The 18,689-nt window shown below is 43.2% G+C and overlaps 1 protein-coding gene across 1 annotated transcript in view; it reads left to right on the top strand.

Annotated features, from left to right (window-relative positions):
* bcap31 (B cell receptor associated protein 31) overlaps positions 1-17,188 on the top strand; it is a 20,724-nt gene extending 3,536 nt beyond the window's left edge. The window contains exons 3-8 of the mRNA XM_034678617.1: positions 742-842; positions 2,612-2,756; positions 4,648-4,783; positions 11,218-11,344; positions 11,460-11,560; positions 15,244-17,188. Of these exons, the coding sequence (XP_034534508.1) occupies positions 742-842; positions 2,612-2,756; positions 4,648-4,783; positions 11,218-11,344; positions 11,460-11,560; positions 15,244-15,270 (637 nt within the window). The 3' untranslated portion in view covers positions 15,271-17,188. The remainder of the gene's footprint in view (positions 1-741; positions 843-2,611; positions 2,757-4,647; positions 4,784-11,217; positions 11,345-11,459; positions 11,561-15,243) is intronic.
* Positions 17,189-18,689: the final 1,501 nt, after the last annotated feature.

Raw genomic sequence — 18,689 nt, 5'->3', positions numbered from 1 at the left:
CAACAGCATGCAGCCGTGTTTATACAGTCTGTGATGCAGCACAGGCCAGACGAGAGGGACCGTCATCAGAGCAATCTTGGTTTATTTGAGTCGGCTCTTGTTATCAGTAATTATCGGTGTGACGTCATTTTTCCCAATATCGAACCGATAATTATCGACACCGATATTTATTGTGCATCCCTAAAAAAAAAGACAAATAAATAAACATTTAAACAAAAGAAAAACAGGACACTCTACACATACAAACAAGTGCTCTTTAAATAAAAGTAAGCTGATAGAAAATAAAAATAACACACTTTGTTCGTTCACAACTCAAATGATGCCTCACTGCAACAACAGGAATAATTTCATCGATATATATGTGTTTTTTAATATTTGAATTTGTCCTTTTTCAAGAAGAACTGCACCTTCTGTCCCTTTAATACACATACTTTTGTTTTTCCTTCTTTCCTTATTTTTTCTAAAGTGAGGCCGCACATGTACAGACCTTCACAACAACATTTGACAAGTTATCTTTTATAAATGTCATATTTTAATTCTGCTGTTAGGATATTTTTGTCATCATCTTGTTTCTTTTAAAGAGACTTTATTCGACCTGTGAACAGTCAGTCTGTTCCTCAGCTGTGTGTTCTCTGCTCAGCCTGTAGATGGCGCCACAGCTCCAGGTTTCCCAGCAGGCCTCAGCAGAGCAGTGATGGATCTCTTCTTCTCTATATTTAAAGTGTCTTTCTGATCCTTCAGGTGGAACAAGATCTTTAAGTCCCGACTCATTCAGACCATCGCTCTCTATGGAAACACGTCCTTCATGGTGGCCATCGCCATCCTCGTCTTTCTGCTCATCGGTACGTGCGTTTGTGACGTTCTCTCTGTGTCTGTGTTATCTTTGCACGCTCGTTGTTGGATTATTTAGCAGGATGGGGAGAAAAAGACAAACCTGCACACTCTCTTTATGCCATAACCGCCCTCCTTCAACATCTCTGATTACCCAGCTGTACCCAGCAGGGGCAGGAGCTGCAGGATCATTCTCAATACATGGCCCATGATAACGATAATATCACAATACATCTCATATCCTGTGATAAGTGATGAACTGTAAGACCACCTCACACTGAAACCTGATCACCTGATATAAAAGAGGAGGAGTCATAAAGAAGAGACTCAGTGAGTCAGACTGGAAGAGCAATCTGTGGAGCATTATTTCTAGAATAACAATAATAACTTTTATTTATTTACATCGCACCTTTAAATGTTAAAGTATGTCAGACTTCAGGAGGATGACAGAATAAAACTTTGACTCGTGTAAAGACGATAACCAAAGAAGGTCAGCAGTGTTCAGTTGCAGGTTATTATGTGTTTATTTATTTATTCTGTTTGTTTAATTCTGTTATTATTATTTTTACCTTTCATATTAATGTTTTATTTTTTAATATTGACCTATTTATTTTATATTCAGTATTTATTTTTTACTCATTATTGATTTATTTTCTATTTGTAGATTTTTTTTTAATTTAATTATTATTTTTACCTTTTTAGTATTAATTCATTTTTCTTTTTCATGTTAGCCTATTTATTTTATTCTATTCATTATTTTTATTTCATTATTTTCTTCTATTTATTTCTTTTCAAAATTTAGAATTATTTTAATTATTTTGACCTTTTGTGTATTACTTTATTTTTAATATTAACATATTTATTTTATATCAATCATTTTTTTTAATTTATCTTCATTTATTTATTTTCTACTTGTAGATTATTGTGATTATTTTTACCTTTCTGGTTCATTTTTTTTAAATCTTTTTATATAAACCTATTTATTTTGGTTGCATTTTTTTCTCCTTTTATTTATATATCTTCCAATTAAAATTATTATGATAACTATTATTTATTATTATTTCATTTAATCAACTAATTTATTCACTTATCTACCAACAATATTTCATGGACGATGTCACTTGTTATTTATCCTCCCTGATTTATAGATTTAATTTAATTTATTTAGTTTCCTTTAATAGAAAAACATCACATGCCTGAATTGTTTAAGTTGATCTCCTGAACATAATGTGCAAAAATTGAAATAAACAGATCTTTGAAAAAATAATAAAAAGAGTCTCCGGTTATCAGGGTCACTCTTTAAACCAGAACACCGGTCACAGAGTGCTTCCTGTCTGCAGAGCATTGACGTATGTTTGACCCATCGTATGTTAAAATGAGCAGAGAGGATGCACGCTGTGGAAACTCTGCAGGGATCGATGAGGAGTTAGATCCATAAGCAGAATCTATACAAGCATTTCTATCAATAACATGTCGTCAACATTACTGACATGCTGCAAAGGGGCGAGGGTCTGAGCTAGATCTGCTCCTTTTTTAAATGAAGTAATAATAATGATTACATTATTACTTCTTCATGTCTTTAAATGTGTGTGTCTTTGTGTGTGTGTGTGTGTGTGTGTGTGTGTGTGTGTGTGTGTGTGTGTGTGTGTGTGTGTGTGTGTGTGTGTGTGTGTGTGTGTGTGTGTGTGTGTGTGTGTGTGTGTGTGTGTGTGTGTGTGTGTGTGTGTGTGTGTGTGTGTGTGTGTGTGTGTGTGTGTGTGTGTGTCTTTGTGTGTTTTAGATGCGTTCCGCGAGGTGAGGAAGTACAGCGTGACGGAGAAAGTGGACCTGACCAACAACCCCACGGCCATCGAGCACATCCACATGAAACTGTTCAGAGCTCAGAGGAACGAGTACATCGCCGGCTTCGCCCTGCTGCTGTGCCTGTGAGACACACACACACACACACACACACACACACACACACACAGAGGGACAAACGGATCTAAAAGCAGAGGGGGGTTTTACAGTCAGATGGAAAGAATGAGCAGCTGTGTGTAGGCAGAGTCCGTATCGGGGGAAACGCACACATCGAGTGCACGGTGTAAATCCTGCAGCCGGATTCTGATTGGACACAGCCCTGAGGTGTAAAACTGTCTTGATCCCTGATTGGCTGACCCTCCAGAAGGTCAGACACGGTTAATCTGATTGGTTTCAGAGTGGAGTGATGTGGTACGTTGTTACTGGTGGAGAGCTTGTTGTCGGGCTGAAGGTCCGAAAACGTTTCGAGCTAACTTCTCTGAAATCACATCCAGGTGCATCCTCACCTGCAAAATCTCCACCTGCTCCCCGTGTGTCACACAAGAGAGGTCAGAGGCAGGTGGCGCCCTCTGCTGTTTAAACAGAGGTAGCGATATCCATTTGTCATCTCATAGGTTTGAATCGTGCAACCAGAGTACCTCCACGTTAGCTAATATTATAAAACCTCCTGTAACCGTCTCTGAGTGTGTGCTGTGAGCCACCAGCAGGGGGCAGTACCGTCTGCTCAGTGCAGCAGGTGCTCCAGCTCGCAGCAGCTGCTCAGTGACTCACAGCAGGACAGCAACATGTGATGCAGCAACTGTTGTAACTCAGACTGCAGGAGGAAGTGCTCCAGCGTTTAGACCGAGCCGTCCTGAGATCTGAGACGGTGACTAAAATCTGGAGCACGAGTTTGAGGAGCTGGCAGCTGATCAGATTATTTCAGGACGGCCATATTTGGACCTGAGAGTCGCAGGAGTCGTGTCTCCTTCAGAGTGAAGCACCGACCGACCAACCAGACGTTTGTTCACTCTGTGAGGAAAACAGCAACAAACACAAACTACTATTCAAACACTTCATACATCTCTTACACACGTTCAATCTTTGAACTGCTCCTTTAATCAGGCCTCTCTGCTGCAGAAAGTGAGGAATGGGGGCAGTTATATTTTGACTCTGCAGTTGCCCCGTTATCCCGCCCCCCTGCTGTGAGTAACCATGACATCACAGCCTGTCAGCGCCACACACACACACACACACACACACACACACACCTCAGCCAGAAAATGTCAGGGGTAACACTATTTGTGTGTGTGTGTGTGTTTGTGTTGTTACTATATGTGTGCATGCAGTAGTGAATGGCTATAATAGGCCGTGTGTGTGTGTGACAGATGGTCTCACGTCACACACACGTGCAGACAGGTATGTGTACATATTAGGGACGTCCCAGTCGGATCCTTTGCCCCTGATCCTGATCCTGATCCTGATCCTGATATTGAGTATCTGATGTTAGGGATCCTGATCTGATATTTGTGTTTGCATAGATGATAGAGCTGCAGGCTAATAGGCTAATAGGCTAATAGGTAGGTGTCTTCAGTTTATTCCCTGTAACTTAGTCCAGCTAGCATTGCTGTAAAGAGTGTTTAAAGTAGCTTTGACGTATGAGACCATAGACTGTATAAATATTGGCTGAACAGTTTGGGAACCCCTGATACAGAGCGAGGCTCAAACTGGACGTGGATGTGCTGCAACAAGAGATGGTTCACGCCCTGCAGAACGTTTAGACTTCTGTGTCCGTGTCCGGGACTATGGTGACAGGAGTTGTTGCTTTGCTCCCCCAATAATTAATCTCCTGATGTCTGAATGTAATGAGACCACAGGTTTGTCTCCACCTCCATCAAGTACTCTGAACCTGGTCTCAGGTTATTTTACTGTAGAAGCTCCTGTAGAGGTTATTGATCAGCGTTAAGTCTGAATGACCTCACTGATCACATGTTGGTGTGTGTGTGTGTGTGTGTATGTGTGTGTGTGTGTGTTCAGGTTGCTGCGTCGCCTGGCCACTCTGCTCTCCCAGCAGGCCACGCTCATGGCATCCAACGAAGCCTTCAAGAAGCAGGCCGAGGGCGCCAGCAACGCCGCCAAGAAGTACATGGAGGACAACGAGCTGCTGCAGGAGGTGAGACTCAAGCCTCGGGTCCCATTCTAGTCAATGCTCAAGTCAAGTCAACTTTATTTATAAAGCACATTTAAAAACAACCAGTGTTGGTCAAAGTGCTTTACAAGATAAAAAGTACATGAAGACAACAATAAACAACAACATATCAGGATAGTAATGTCCTCTTCAGGAGGAGAAGGACAAAGAGAAGAGATGTGTCTTCAACAAAGATTTAAAACACTCATCAGAGGGGGGCCGATCTTAATTGGAGAGCTTGGGGGCCGCTGCTGCAAAGGCTCGGCCCCCCCGGGGTTTAAGGCAACTTTTAGGCACATCCAGGAGCAGCTGGTTTGTTGACCTCAGTGAAGATCAGCCAAGTAGGATGGTGCCAATCCATTCAGGGCCTTGTACGTTAAAAGTGCAATCTTAAAATGAATCCTGTGATGGACTGGGAGCCAGTGGAGAGCATGCAGCACAGGTGTGATGTGCTCCCTCTGTTTCCTGACAGTCAGGAGGCGAGGAGCAGCGTTTTGAGCGAGCTGCAGGCGCTGAATAGATGACATGTCTAAGTCTACATACAAAGAGTTACAATAATCAAGCCTAGAAGTAATAAAGGCATGAACCACTCTCTCTAAATCCTTAGGAGGGAGATAGGCCTTCACCTCAGCTATGAGTCTCAGCTGGAAGAAGCTGGACTGAACCACAGAAGAGATTTGTTTTCCAAATTTGAAGGCTCTGTCAAAATGAACTCCAAGGCTCTTTACAGAGGGTCCACAGGGAGCGGCGCGTCTCAGCTCCGTCTCGGGAGCGTGCCCCCACGCTGCTCCACTAAAGATAAGCGCCGAGTCTATTTTCGATGAAACCTGCGCCCAGCACGCATAAATCTGCCCAGAAAAGAACAACCTGGACAGGAAGCAAGCTTATTATAGTTTTGAATTTTTCATCAGTTTTAATTTTTATTTCGTTTTGACTTTTTGTTTTCATTCTGTTAAGTTTTAATTAGTTTTTAAATCCAGTTTGCTAGTTTAGTTAGACTTCATGCCTAACTGTAACCAGTCAGGGTTCTTGCTGGTCACTGGACTTCATGCCTAACTCTAACCAGTCGGGGTTCTTGCTGGTCACTGGACTTCATGCCTAACTCTAACCAGTCGGGGTTCTTGCTGGTCACTGGACTTCATGCCTAACTCTAACCAGTCGAGGTTCTTGCTGGTCACTGGACTTCATGCCTAACTCTAACCAGTCAAGGTTCTTGCTGATCACTGGACTTGGTGCCTAACCCTAACTAGTCAGGGTTCTTGCTGGTCACTGGACTTTATGCCTAACTCAAACCAGTCAGTGTTCTTGCTGGTCACTGGACTATATGCCTAACTCTAACCAGTCAGGCTTCTTGCTGGTCACTGGACTTCATGCCTAACCCTAACCAGTCGGGGTTGTTTAGTTTTTAAAATGCTTCTTTTTAGTTTAGTTTTTATTAGTTTGAGTCTTAGTTTTAGTCTTTTTTGTAACGTGTTAGTTTTCAGGGGCGAGATTCTTAAAGGTCAGTAAAGGCATCGTGTCAGCTTCCTCCCTCTTGTGATGTTCCTGCGTCTGTACTGACCAGCAGCTATCCGGTCGCCGGTGAAAGCGATGCATCAGTGTTTTCTGCAGTCCTCCGGTTGTTTTAGTCTCCATCACGCTGCCTGGTCGGAGGTTAGCTTCTGTTTTAGGGGAAGGGCGCTCGCCGCTCTCCCTCGCCTTGACAAGCTAAGCTAGGTTAGCCGTGTTGTGTGAGCTTTTCAAATGGACTTTAAGATTAGTGGGATTTTCCCCTTGAGAAATGTTCCACACATTTAATCACCTTCCACTGCGAGGCACTTCCTCCTATCAGAGACACGATCATATCAAAGTGATCCCAAATGGAGCTTTGCTGCTTTCTCTCGAAAGCAAAGACAGAATGCGGCGCACACGCATCCTGTGGATTTTCGGGGTCACGCACACACATGCACACAGACACACACACACACACACACACACACACACACACACACACACACACACACACACACACACACAGAAAGAGAACGTTTTCCTTGAAGACGTGAGCTCCTGTTGTTTGTGTGACTCTCCTGCGGGGGGCAGCACTGACCTGCAGCCGCTCTGTTGTCAAACACTGGAGGTATTCATTTAGTTACACAGAGTCTCATTCACAATGTGCACACACACACACACACACACTCTCTAACACAGTCACACACACTCTCTAACACAGTCACACACACTCTCTAACACTCTCTCTGTGGTAATCTGACCTGGGTTTGTCCGGGGTGAAGAGATCACTAAGGCCTCTGCTGCTAAAAGGAGAAATTGCTTCATCTGCATGTGACAGTCACACACACACACTCACACACACACACACACACACAAACACAGGCGGCTGATTGTGTGTTTGTGTTTCAGGAAGTTTTGTGAATTCACTGAGTGGGTGAAACAGTCGTCACAGTCGGGAAGTGTTGCAGGTTTTTCTTTCTTTCTTACCGTCTGATCCGATGTGTGTGTGTTTCCCTGCACACACACACTCCTCTGTGACACACACTGACACAGATTCATCACACACTGCACGCTGTAACTGAGTCATAAAGATAAAGAGGCCGTCAGTTAGTCTCAGACATCACCTCAGACACGTCCCAGAGTTCAGCCTCTCATTGTTTAATGGAACACTCTGGAGACACTCTGGACTCTCACTGAGGTTTTATACTTTATGTAATATTATAACTCGGCGTGTAACGTAATAAAACACTCAGCTCAGCTCTGAAGACTCTGATTGGGACATTTCCAGTCCAGTCCTGTAGGAGGAACTTTCACACGTAGTCTAAAGAGCAGCATGGAGGATCCAGGCTGCAGGTCTGCAGGTCTGCAGGTCTGCAGGTCTGCTCAGGTTTCTGTTTCTATAACATTTAAAATCAAACATAATACTAAATATTATTTAAGAATTAAACTCAATTAAACCAAAACTACCAGAATATTCACATTATTGATGGATAACTGCAGAATATTAGTGTGTCATTACTTAAATCCCTGATTACAGTCATGTATATCAGAATGATCACGTGTGACCAACGTGAGCGTGTCCTCCGGTCTGCAGCCAGACCAGGAACAAGGACCGCAGACTAACTCTGGACCCAGAATCCTGGAGTCTTCCTGGATCTATGGGAGCATTTATTGGCCATGTTAATTAAATAGACTTAAAATGATCTTTGTTTATGTTTTTAAGATATTTAGTTTAAACAGATTGTGCATGAAAAAATAGAAAAGCAAGATTATTACAGAGAATTCTCTTTATTGTTCTCGTTATCATGAATTCCTGCAGCTGTTTAGAAAACAGAATTGTGTGTGTGTTATGTCATTTCACATAACCGTGTGTGTGTGTGTGCGTGTGTGTGTGTGTGTATGCATGCATGTGTGTGCGTGCGTGTGTGTAATGGATCCGCCTGGAGGTCAGGTATGTGTGTGGCTGCAGACCTGCAGGACACACACGTGACTCTCAGATCGACGTCTCTATTTCTGACTGCATGGTGTAATTTCACTGCAGAGTTTTACTCAAGGTGACACAACACAGTGTGTGTGTGTGTGTGTGCGTGTGTGTGTGTGCGTGTGCATGTAATTCACATGTTGCTGTGTAAGCAGATAACATGACCCTGTCCCATAAGTCACGGCACATTTCTCATTGATTGAAGTCGTAAAGATGTCCGCCCCTGATGTTTATGTTTACGAGCGCACGTTCCCAAACATCAGATCATATTTAAAGATTTAACTTCCTGTTTCATGATTTAAAATGAAGAGCAGATTATCTTCATCACTGTTAAAGGTATGAACCGGTCCAGCTCCTGCAAGGCGCCTGTGATGTGTTTACTGACCTCTGTACTTTTGAGTGATGATCAGTGCGAATGTGGATCCTGGTGAACTTTGTGAACCGGAGACCTCGTGCTGCTGGATTCAGCTCAGAGCAGTTAAATCAGAGTTTATGACCCTCGGGTCTGAAGACCGGCAGCAGCTGTTTCTCTCCGTCACACTGAGACCATGAAGACTTCAGTCTGATCGATACGTTCAGTTAAATACCTCAGTGTGTACGTTTCTATGAGATCCTTCTGATTTACAGAAACAAGAGATTAATATCTGATATCAGAGATTTCCTTCCTAACCCTAACCGTCTGATCAGTCGGGCGTCGGTCTGCAGAGTGTTTCAGATTATCAGGTTCTAAGATGACGTCCTCTAAAGTTCTGTCTTTAACTAAAAACACAAACTTCTTTATATTAAAGATCCACAGATCAGAGACTGCTCGTCTCTTAGTGACCTTTCTGTTGATCCTCTGAGGAGCTGACGGGTTATTGATCGATTCCTGCTGCTCCAGATTATTTCACAGCTTTAGAAACTTTAAAATTAAAGTTCTGCATGAAAACAATTCATTGTAAAATATCATGCAGCAGGTATTTTAATTTTTAAACTATTTTAATTTAATTTTTATTTTGATTTATTTTTGATTTGCCTTTATTTTGTATTTCTTTTTATTTTTTATCTTTAATTTGTCATTTTGTCTCTAAATCTCAGATCAGAAGTTTAAAACGTCAAGTTGAATCATTTTATCGTCCAGTTCACGTGGTGACCCTTTGGACGGACACTTCAGATACTGACAAACAGAAACACAAAGTTACTGAATGTAGAAGATTTATAAAGATTAAAATACCTATAAATAATTAACTTTGAATTATCCTGATTTATTTAAAGTACTGAGTAACATTTTAAACTGAATAAGTAAATGTTTTTATCAATTATTAGACCCAAAGGAGCCGAACAAAGGGCATTTATTTAACATTTTATTGAGATATTAAATTAAACATTAAAAAACGGATCACTTCCTTCACTTCTACTCAAACTAAAATTCAGATTTATTTTTTAAACAACGTAAAAACTGTCTCAGATTAAAATCTGAACTCAGTAAAATTTTAAAAATGAAGTTTAATGTGTGAATATAAAAAATAAATGATGTACAGTTATCACATCAAGGCTCATAACCTCTGTGTGTTCCATATACAGTAAGAGACACAGCTGTCAGCCAATCAGAGAGCAGGAGCAGCTGTCAGCCAATCAGAGAGCAGGAGCAGCTGTCAGCCAATCAGAGAGCAGGATGAGTTGCTGTATTGTAAGACAGTGGGAGCAGCTGTCAGCCAATCAGAGCGCAGGATGAGTTGCTGTAGTGTAAAACAGTGGGAGCAGCTGTCAGCCAATCAGAGGGCAGGATGAGTTGCTGTAGTGTAAGACAGTGGGGGCAGCTGTCAGCCAATCAGAGGGCAGGATGAGTTGCTGTAGTGTTAAACAGTAGGAGCAGCTGTCATCCAATCAGAGGGCAGGATGAGTTGCTGTATTGTAAGACAGTGGGGGCAGCTGTCAGCCAATCAGAGCGCAGGATGAGTAGCTGTAGTGTAAGACATTGGGAGCAGCTGTCAGCCAATCAGAGCGCAGGATGAGTAGCTGTATTGTAAAACAGTGGGGGCAGCTGTCAGCCAATCAGAGCGCAGGATGAGTAGCTGTAGTGTAAAACAGTGGGAGCAGCTGTCAGCCAATCAGAGAGCAGGATGAGTAGCTGTAGTGTAAAACAGTGGGAGCAGCTGTCAGCCAATCAGAGCGCAGGATTAGTAGCTGTAGTGTAAAACAGTGGGAGCAGCTGTCAGCCAATCAGAGAGCAGGATGAGTAGCTGTAGTGTAAAACAGTGGGAGCAGCTGTCAGCCAATCAGAGAGCAGGATGAGTAGCTGTAGTGTAAAACAGTGGGAGCAGCTGTCAGCCAATCAGAGAACAGGATGAGTAGCTGTAGTGTAAAACAGTGGGAGCAGCTGTCAGAGTGAGGTCACTGCGAGAGGTGAGGAGGCGTTTGGTATGAACACCTGTCGCTCCCTGAATCACCCCGAGCCGCTCCTGGTTTTAACATAAACACTCTTCTTCTTCTTCTCCTTCTTTCATCGTAGTTTCTTCTTCTGTGTTTCCTCTGTGGACTCATCTTAGTCTAACTTTTAGATATTCTGTTCTCTGCTTCTTATCCTCCTCTTCCTCCTCCTCGTCTTTTTAACGACCTTTGTCTTATTTGTCTCTGTCCTCTTCTTCTCCTTCTCTCTGTCCTCATGTTCCTCAGTGATCCCCCCTCGTACTCTGTCAGTTCAGGGCGGGTCTGTGATGTCTCTCTGGATCTTGATCCAGTTTTAGGATGTCTGGATTTGTTGAATTTGACGTGTTCCCTCTTGAATCAGTCGTTAGAAACACACAGAGAAGTCACAGGAGCGTATGAGGGTCCCAGGTGATCCACGTCACCTGTGGGTGGAGCTCTTTATTGTTGCTTTAAATGTTCCCTCAGGAGCAGAGGAAGTCCATAAAGGGTAATAACTCTTTAAGGTATTAACCCTTTGTGTTTGTGCTCCTTCAAACAGAAACTACGTGACGCCGGTCTGGAGGTCCCAGAGGGCGGGAAGAAAGGAGCAGGACCTCAGGAGGAGAACAAGAACCTGAAGGAGGAGGTGAAGACCCTGAAGGTAGAGCTCGACTCCTCAAAGAAAGGTGAGCAGATAAAAGGTCCAGGTGTGACAGTAAACACACCTGTCGGTCAGCACTGATGCGTCCCCTCACAGGAGAAGTGATCTGCGCTCTGATTGGTTGATGTTTTGTCCTGCAGCCCTGCAGAAGTCTGACAGCGACGTTCATGCGATGAAGAAACAGGCGGAGAATCTGACGGTGGAGTACGACAGACTGCTGGAGGAGCACAGCAAACTGCTGGTAACACACACACACAAACACACACACACACACACACACACACACACACACACACACACACACACACACACACCCCATGGTTGTTAATGTGAGGAGGATTTCTTTCTCTCTATAAACAGATATCTGCATGAAGAGCAGCTAACAATCTGTTCTACATCAAACATTTACACTGAGACACTAATCTGCTTGATGCTGTGTCACTAAAGACAATCAGCGTTTAGATTTCCTGACTTCCCTGAACGCAGCATCAGAAATGATGGATCCCACCTCCATTCAACAAACAAACATTGTAGACGTAGTTTTCTTCTCCTCTTGAGGACAGACCTGACAAAGCTTTTTACTTTCAGCTACAACTAACCTGTAATTACAGATTCTGATTCAGAGACATGTTGAATCTGGATCTCAGGGTCTGGGTTTTAGTCTAAGAAGGGTTCTGGTCTCTGTCTGTAGTCTGAGTAGTATCCACCAATCAGGTGTCAGCAGGAGAAACAGTCTGTATGGAGAGCAACAGCAGGTGTTCTAGAACTCTGACTTTGAAGAGGAAAGGAGAGGAGGAAAGAGGAAAGGAGAGGAGGAAAGAAAAAAGGCGAGGAAATGAGAGAAGGATGAAAATTTAGGAAAGAGGAGAAGATGTGAGAAAAAAAGATGTAAGAAGAGAGAAGAGGAAAGGAAAGAAGATAGGAGGGGAGGTGGAAAGAGGAGAGGAGGAGGATGGAAGTAAAGTGGGAATAAGAAGGGGAAAGAAAAGAGGAGAGAAGGAAAAAGGAAGACAGAAGGATGTTGTTATTTCAGCAAACTGAAGACCCGTTAATTACAAGAACATCACAAGAACATCAGTTCCTGTTTCAGGTTCATACCACTGAAGGAAGCCAGAGGGAAGACTCTGAGGACCTGTTTACAGTGAAGCTGAGACTCTGTGGAACTGTTTACAGTGAAGCTGAGACTCTGTGGAACTGTTTACAGTGAAGCTGAGACTCTGTGGACCTGTTTACAGTGAAGCTGAGACTCTGTGGACCTGTTTACAGTGAAGCTGAGACTCTGTGGACCTGTTTACAGTGAAGCTGAGACTCTGGAACTGTTTACGGTGAAGCTGAGACTCTGTGGACCTGTTTACAGTGAAGCTGAGACTCTGGAACTGTTTACAGTGAAACTGAGACTCTGTGGACCTGTTTACAGTGAAGCTGAGACTCTGTGGACCTGTTTACAGTGAAGCTGAGACTCCTCTGGGAGGTGTAATGATCTGAGGAATGACAGTTTGTGTTCTGAGTAATGAGTGAAGGCGATGACCTCGATGTGATAATGAAGTCGTGTTGTAACAGTGAACTTGTGAAAGAGGAGAAACAGGAAGGACCTGCAGCTTCTATCAAAGCTTCATGGTTAGAGAATAACTGAGTTTGGGGATCAAACCTTAAAGGACCGAGTGTTTGTATGTTCAACGTTTACAGAGAACGTTCCAGTTAGTGTGCTCAGACACTTTATAGACGCTGACGGATCCATCAGCTACATGTCTGATTAGTTATTGATCCATAACTGTTACCTCCATCCCTCCTCTGTCTCTGTGTGTGTGTGTCTCTGTGTGTGTCTCTGTGTGTGTGTGTCTCTGTGTCTGTGTGTGTGCAGGAGGACTGTTATATTTAGCTCCTGCAGAGAGCGTGTGATCAATGTAACAGCAGCTGGTCCACCTTAAATCAGCCTGACAGAGCCACACACACACACACACACACACACACACAAACACACTCACACTCACACACTCACACTCACACACACACACACTCACACTCACACACACACACACACACACACACTGTTACGTAACACATGTAGAAACACACGGCTGCTCTGTTATTTACATGACGAGTTTCACACATGAGGGGAGCAGCCCTCAGAAACACGACCCCTGGTCTTTATCGCTGTCAGAGTTCAGACATGATGAGAAATAATCTGAAGCTGTAATCTCTCAACTTTCAGATTTGTATTTCTATGTTCAATAAGTCAATCTTTATTTATAGAGCAGCTTTTATACAATTCAAAGATCTTCACAGTGAATAATAAATCTAAAATCAAACACATAATTTAGAAGTAGAGACTAAAGCACACTTATTGCAATTCAATGTAAATAATTACTTCATGTTATATTACATTATTATTGTTTACTGCAACTCACGGTCATATTACATTCATCTGTCATTACCAACTATAATCACACCATGTCAGCCTGTCACCACTGAATCATTTTAATACTGCCTGTAATTACTGCTATTAATCTAAACTCCATTGTAACATTGTAAATATCTAAATTGTATTTTATCTTTATTTAATTTTACTTATTGAAACTTCTTCTTGTTTGTACTTCTGTCTGGGTTGCTGTAACAACTGAATTTCCCTCTGGAGGATCAATAAAGTAATATCTTATCTTCTCTTATGTTAAATAAACAACAAAGCAAAGTATTTAAAAAAGAAGTAAATAAAAGAGAAACATAAAAAGTAACACAATAAAAAAGACACAAACAAATCTAAAATAAATTTAGATTCAAAGATTTTCACTGTATATACGAGACATACAGGAAAAACAAGACGCTGTTTCTCTCTCCCAGCTTTTAAATATCTAAGATTTAAATATAAAATATAATAAAATACAGTTGTATAAAAACAGCCCATGTGCACAGTGCAGGTAGTGCAGTGACAGGTTAAAACATGGTGCAGACAGTATTCAGGGTTTTTTTATTTATTATTAGTTTATTTGACAGGGGCCATGCAAAACAAAAACTGTGAAGCCAGAGTTAGCTATAAGCTAATTTTCATCTGTGGTCCCTGGGCAGGAAGATGTTAACAAATGTACAATACAAACAAAAAAAACATACTAGCATTTAAAACAACACATAGACTACTCAACACAGTCCATCACTAATAACAACACATTTAAAATTACATTTCATTGTCTCTAATTTGATGCATTCAGATGATCACATGATTGTTTTTCCTTGAGCCATAATTTCAGTGTACTTTTAAAAACACTGAGGCTTGTACAGTCTCTAATGTGAGTCGGGATTGAGTTCCATTTTCCTGCTGCTCTGACTGAAAATGCAGACTGTCCAAATGCAGTCTTCCTACGTTTAGCTGAACAGTCTCCTCTTGTTGATGCCCTGGTCTCCCTAAGATTGTTCCTGCAGAGTAACACACATTGTTTAAGTGGTGGTGGGGCCTGATCATTAATTAATTTATACATCAGACACATATCTACATAACAAAGAAAACTGTCAAGGGTCATTAAGTTATATTTCGTAATGATTTTACAGTGGTGGTACTTCCTTGGTTTTTTATCTGGATAAATGAAAGCTGAATGAATGAATGTTTGTGTTTGCTCTTTCATGCTGTGTGATGAACCCGGCTACACTTTGAGATTTGGCTGCAACACGCCGTTTCTTCAGCTAACAACAGAAGCATTTATCTTCACCTTCGTAGCATCATGCTAATGAAGATGCTAAACAAACACATGGTGCAGAGTGACGTAGAGGAAGGAGCTCCACCGCTCCACGTTGCTGCTGAACCTAGATTCTACTTTTAAAAACAGACTTTCTTGTTTTTGTTTGGAGAGTAAACCTTTGATGACTTGTCCTCTGCAGCCTGTAGGAGGCGCTCACGCTCACGCTGTGTTTGTGTGTCCTGTTCTTTGTCCTCAGGCGACTTCCGACAAGAAATCCGACTGAGGACGACGACGACGACGACGACGGTTCCCGGCTTCCCACATCTTCATCATCTTCCCCGTCCTCCGCCAACCTCTCTGCAGCTCCTGCATCCCTCCACCATATCCCGCTCAGTGATGTGATGTCACTTCCTGTCTCTTGGATTACATCGCTGAGCTGTGATTGGTTCCTTTCTGTTCGTCGGACCGTCTCAGCTCCAGCAGGAGAAGAAGAAGAAGAAGAAGAGAGTCTGTGAATCTGTGGTGTGACTGTTTGTCTTTATGTATCATGAATCCCATCATTCCCGAGTCCAGAGAGAGAAACGCCAAACTGTTTCCTCCTGAATCACAGAGATCCAAAGTTTCTCAGACTCATGCACTCCTGTCCCTGAACCACATCAAAGAGTTCACATTCGGACCAAAACCAGACCTCTGAAGTCTCCAGTCCTGGGCCACATCCTCCGAGTCTATTCCTGACATCATGATCGAATGTAAGAGACGGATTCCCAGAGTGACCGATGAACCTGCACGCCGAGGTCACTCTGAACCTCTCTGTTATTCCAAACTGATCATGATGATAAACCACCAGGTCCAGGAGAGGTCCCAGTTGTCTTAAAACCTGAACCAGTACTTCACCCGCTTCATTCACTCCTTAACACAGGACGTTAGCAGAAGCTCCAGTCGCCCCGTTTGTCATCCTGATACCCGGATGTCTCTGCTCAGACTCTAACGTCTTCACTTCTGGTGAAGAGGTTCAGGTTTGACCTTCAGACCTTCAGCTCGGCCTGTTCTCACTGACCTGGTCCACGTTTGTGTTCAAATCTTCTCTCACCGGTTCAGTCTGGTTTGTTTCTGTGGCTTCCTGTCTCGCTGCGTCTTAGCTTCAGAATAAGAAAGTCCCTGACACCAGGTCTGTTTCCTCCTCATGGTTTCAGTCTGGTGTCAGCAGGAGGTCTGCTGGACTTTCATTATCCCATCGTCACCGTCAGGCAGAAACCTTTTCAACTCCAAAACCACGACTTATAACAGGAAGTTAAAAAACAACCAAACACAGCGTGACCTTCAACCACGAGCTCCTGACTTCTGTCCGTCTGTTATATTTCAGAACGCATGCTGACGGGCAGAGAGGAAGGACGAAAGCATTCATGGTTAGAAGGAGGGAACATGGAGACACGAGGTTTCTGTGTGACGGAGACGATGAGAGGAGCCGGTTTCAAAGCGCTGACTCGGTTAGAAAACGATCGATGAAGTCGCATCGTTGTTTTGAATTTGTGTACGACGTCTGTAAAGATAAACGGTTTGGTTGGAGTGTTTCCTGTCCCTCGTTAAACACGCCTCTCAGACGTGTGGAGAGCAGCTGAATGTGTGACTCTGCTCCGCTCTCTGTCTACTCTTCTTTTATATCCACGTTCTCTCCGCTCCTTCAGTCCTGCATGGAAACACTTCTCTCTCTCTCACTCAGAGACTTTTCTATTTCCTCGTTGACTCTCTGACATCATGGCGTCAGAGCGGCTCTCTGAAGCTGAATGTGCTTCATCATTATTATTATTATTATTATAGTTTGATTTTCAGGTTTTGGTCTCCACCTCTCTCCTCCGGGTGATTCCGTCACGTGTTCGTGTGTCTCAGTTTGCTGTGATGGATAAACACCGTGTCGTATATCTCAGCAGGTTTCATTATGCTGGATCAGAAACACGTCCACCTGACGGCTTCAGACCCTCAGACCTTCAGACCCTCAGACCTTCAGACCTTCAGACCTTCAGTTCTGATTCAGTCAGACCGACTGTCGTTTCTTTATCTCACGTGTTTCTGAAGGAAACCTCTGCGGTCAGTAAACGTGTGCTTTGAGTTGTTAAACCTGTAGGGGGCGCTGTTCACAGGGGTCCTCAGAGGTGGACTGTATCTGGACTCATCTGTGCTGAAATAAAAACCAATGAAGCGTCCTCACCGTGTGCAGGTGTCTTCTTTATGTCTGTTTAATGTTTGTTTGTTTGTTTAAAACACATAAAACGTTAGCTATCAACATTACTATGCTAACAGGCTAAACATCAGAACCTGAACCTCACAACTACTAAGCAGCAACCAATATTAAATGAAACAACCTGCAGTTCCTCCAGTGTCCACTAGAGTGTGTCTCCTGCAGTTCCTCCAGAGTCCACTAGAGTGTGTCTCCTGCAGTTCCTCCAGAGTCCACTAGATTGTGTCTGTGTGTCTCCCTGTGTGTCTCCCTGTGTCTCCCCGTGTCCCCCTGTGTCTCCCCATGTCCCCCTGTGTCTCCCTGTGTGTCTCCGGTCTAAACTTAGTGTCCCCTGCTCTCGGTCTTAATAAGGCAGCTGTTGGTCTAAACGGATGTTTGGCATTAGAGACCGGTTTGAGCCGCTCTGCCGAGCCTCCCTGTCGTCTCACCAGATCAGCTTTCACAGCCGACCCGAGCGCCTGTGTCTGAAACCTGCTGACAGGAGAAAACCTCAGGCCAGAGACTTTTTTAGGGCTCCTGTATTTCTGTCCTCAGCTTCCTGGAAGATCAGATGATCCAGACCTGACTCCCCACAGACTGTTATCTCACGTCTCTGGGACCCAAACCTTTCCTTCGATGCTTCTTGAACTAGAAACCAAGAAAACGGTTTGACATGTGCAGAATGTCCCGTCATGGCTGCGTCAGTCTGAATGTGTGGACCTAGAAGGGGACGACCTGTGCCCTCAGATCATTCCCGGACAGGCTGTTCCATCGTCTCAGAGAGTCACTGAAGGTTTCTGTTCTCCTCTGAGGAACAGCTGAAAGAGAGGAGGAGGATCTGAGAGGCCCTCCTGGTTCAGACACTAAAAGCTGAGATGTAGTCTGGTGCGAGGCCGTGCAGCGCCTTAGAAAAAGAATTTTAAAATCAACACGAGAAGAAACAGGAGGCCGATGTAAAGACTTTAAAACAGGCTTAATGTGAGCTCTCCTTGTAGTCCTAGTTAAAACTCTCATCAGGCCCCTCTCCTTTGGAATCATCTACCAGTCAGGGTCCGGGAGGCAGACACCCTCTCTACTTTTAAGAGTAGGCTTCAAACTTTCCTTTTTGATAAAGCTTATAGTTAGAGCTGGATCAGGCTTAGACCAGGTCTTAGTTCTGCTGCTATAGGCTTAGACTGACACACTGGGATCCTGTCTTTCCCTCTCTCTCCTCTCTCTGCCTGTCTCTCACTTTAACTCTTCCTGTCCCATTAAAGTTACTAACCATAGACCTTTCTGCAGTCCCTGAGCTCCCTTGTCTCGTAGGTTCCTCTGGATCTCTGCTGGAGATTCCTTTTTAGGGGTCTGTTATTCATCCTTTCTTTCTTTCTTTCTTCTTTTGTTCTTTCTTTCCTTCCTTTCTTTCTTTCCGTATTTCTTTCTTCTTTTGTTCTTTCTTTCTTTCTTTCTTTCTTTCTTCTTTTGTTCTTTCTTTCTTTCTTCTTTCT

The sequence above is a fragment of the Notolabrus celidotus genome, unplaced genomic scaffold (genome assembly GCF_009762535.1).
Source record: "Notolabrus celidotus isolate fNotCel1 unplaced genomic scaffold, fNotCel1.pri scaffold_188_arrow_ctg1, whole genome shotgun sequence".
In the NCBI taxonomy this organism is placed as follows: domain Eukaryota; kingdom Metazoa; phylum Chordata; class Actinopteri; order Labriformes; family Labridae; genus Notolabrus; species Notolabrus celidotus.
This window is presented reverse-complemented; position numbering and strand designations above follow the sequence as displayed.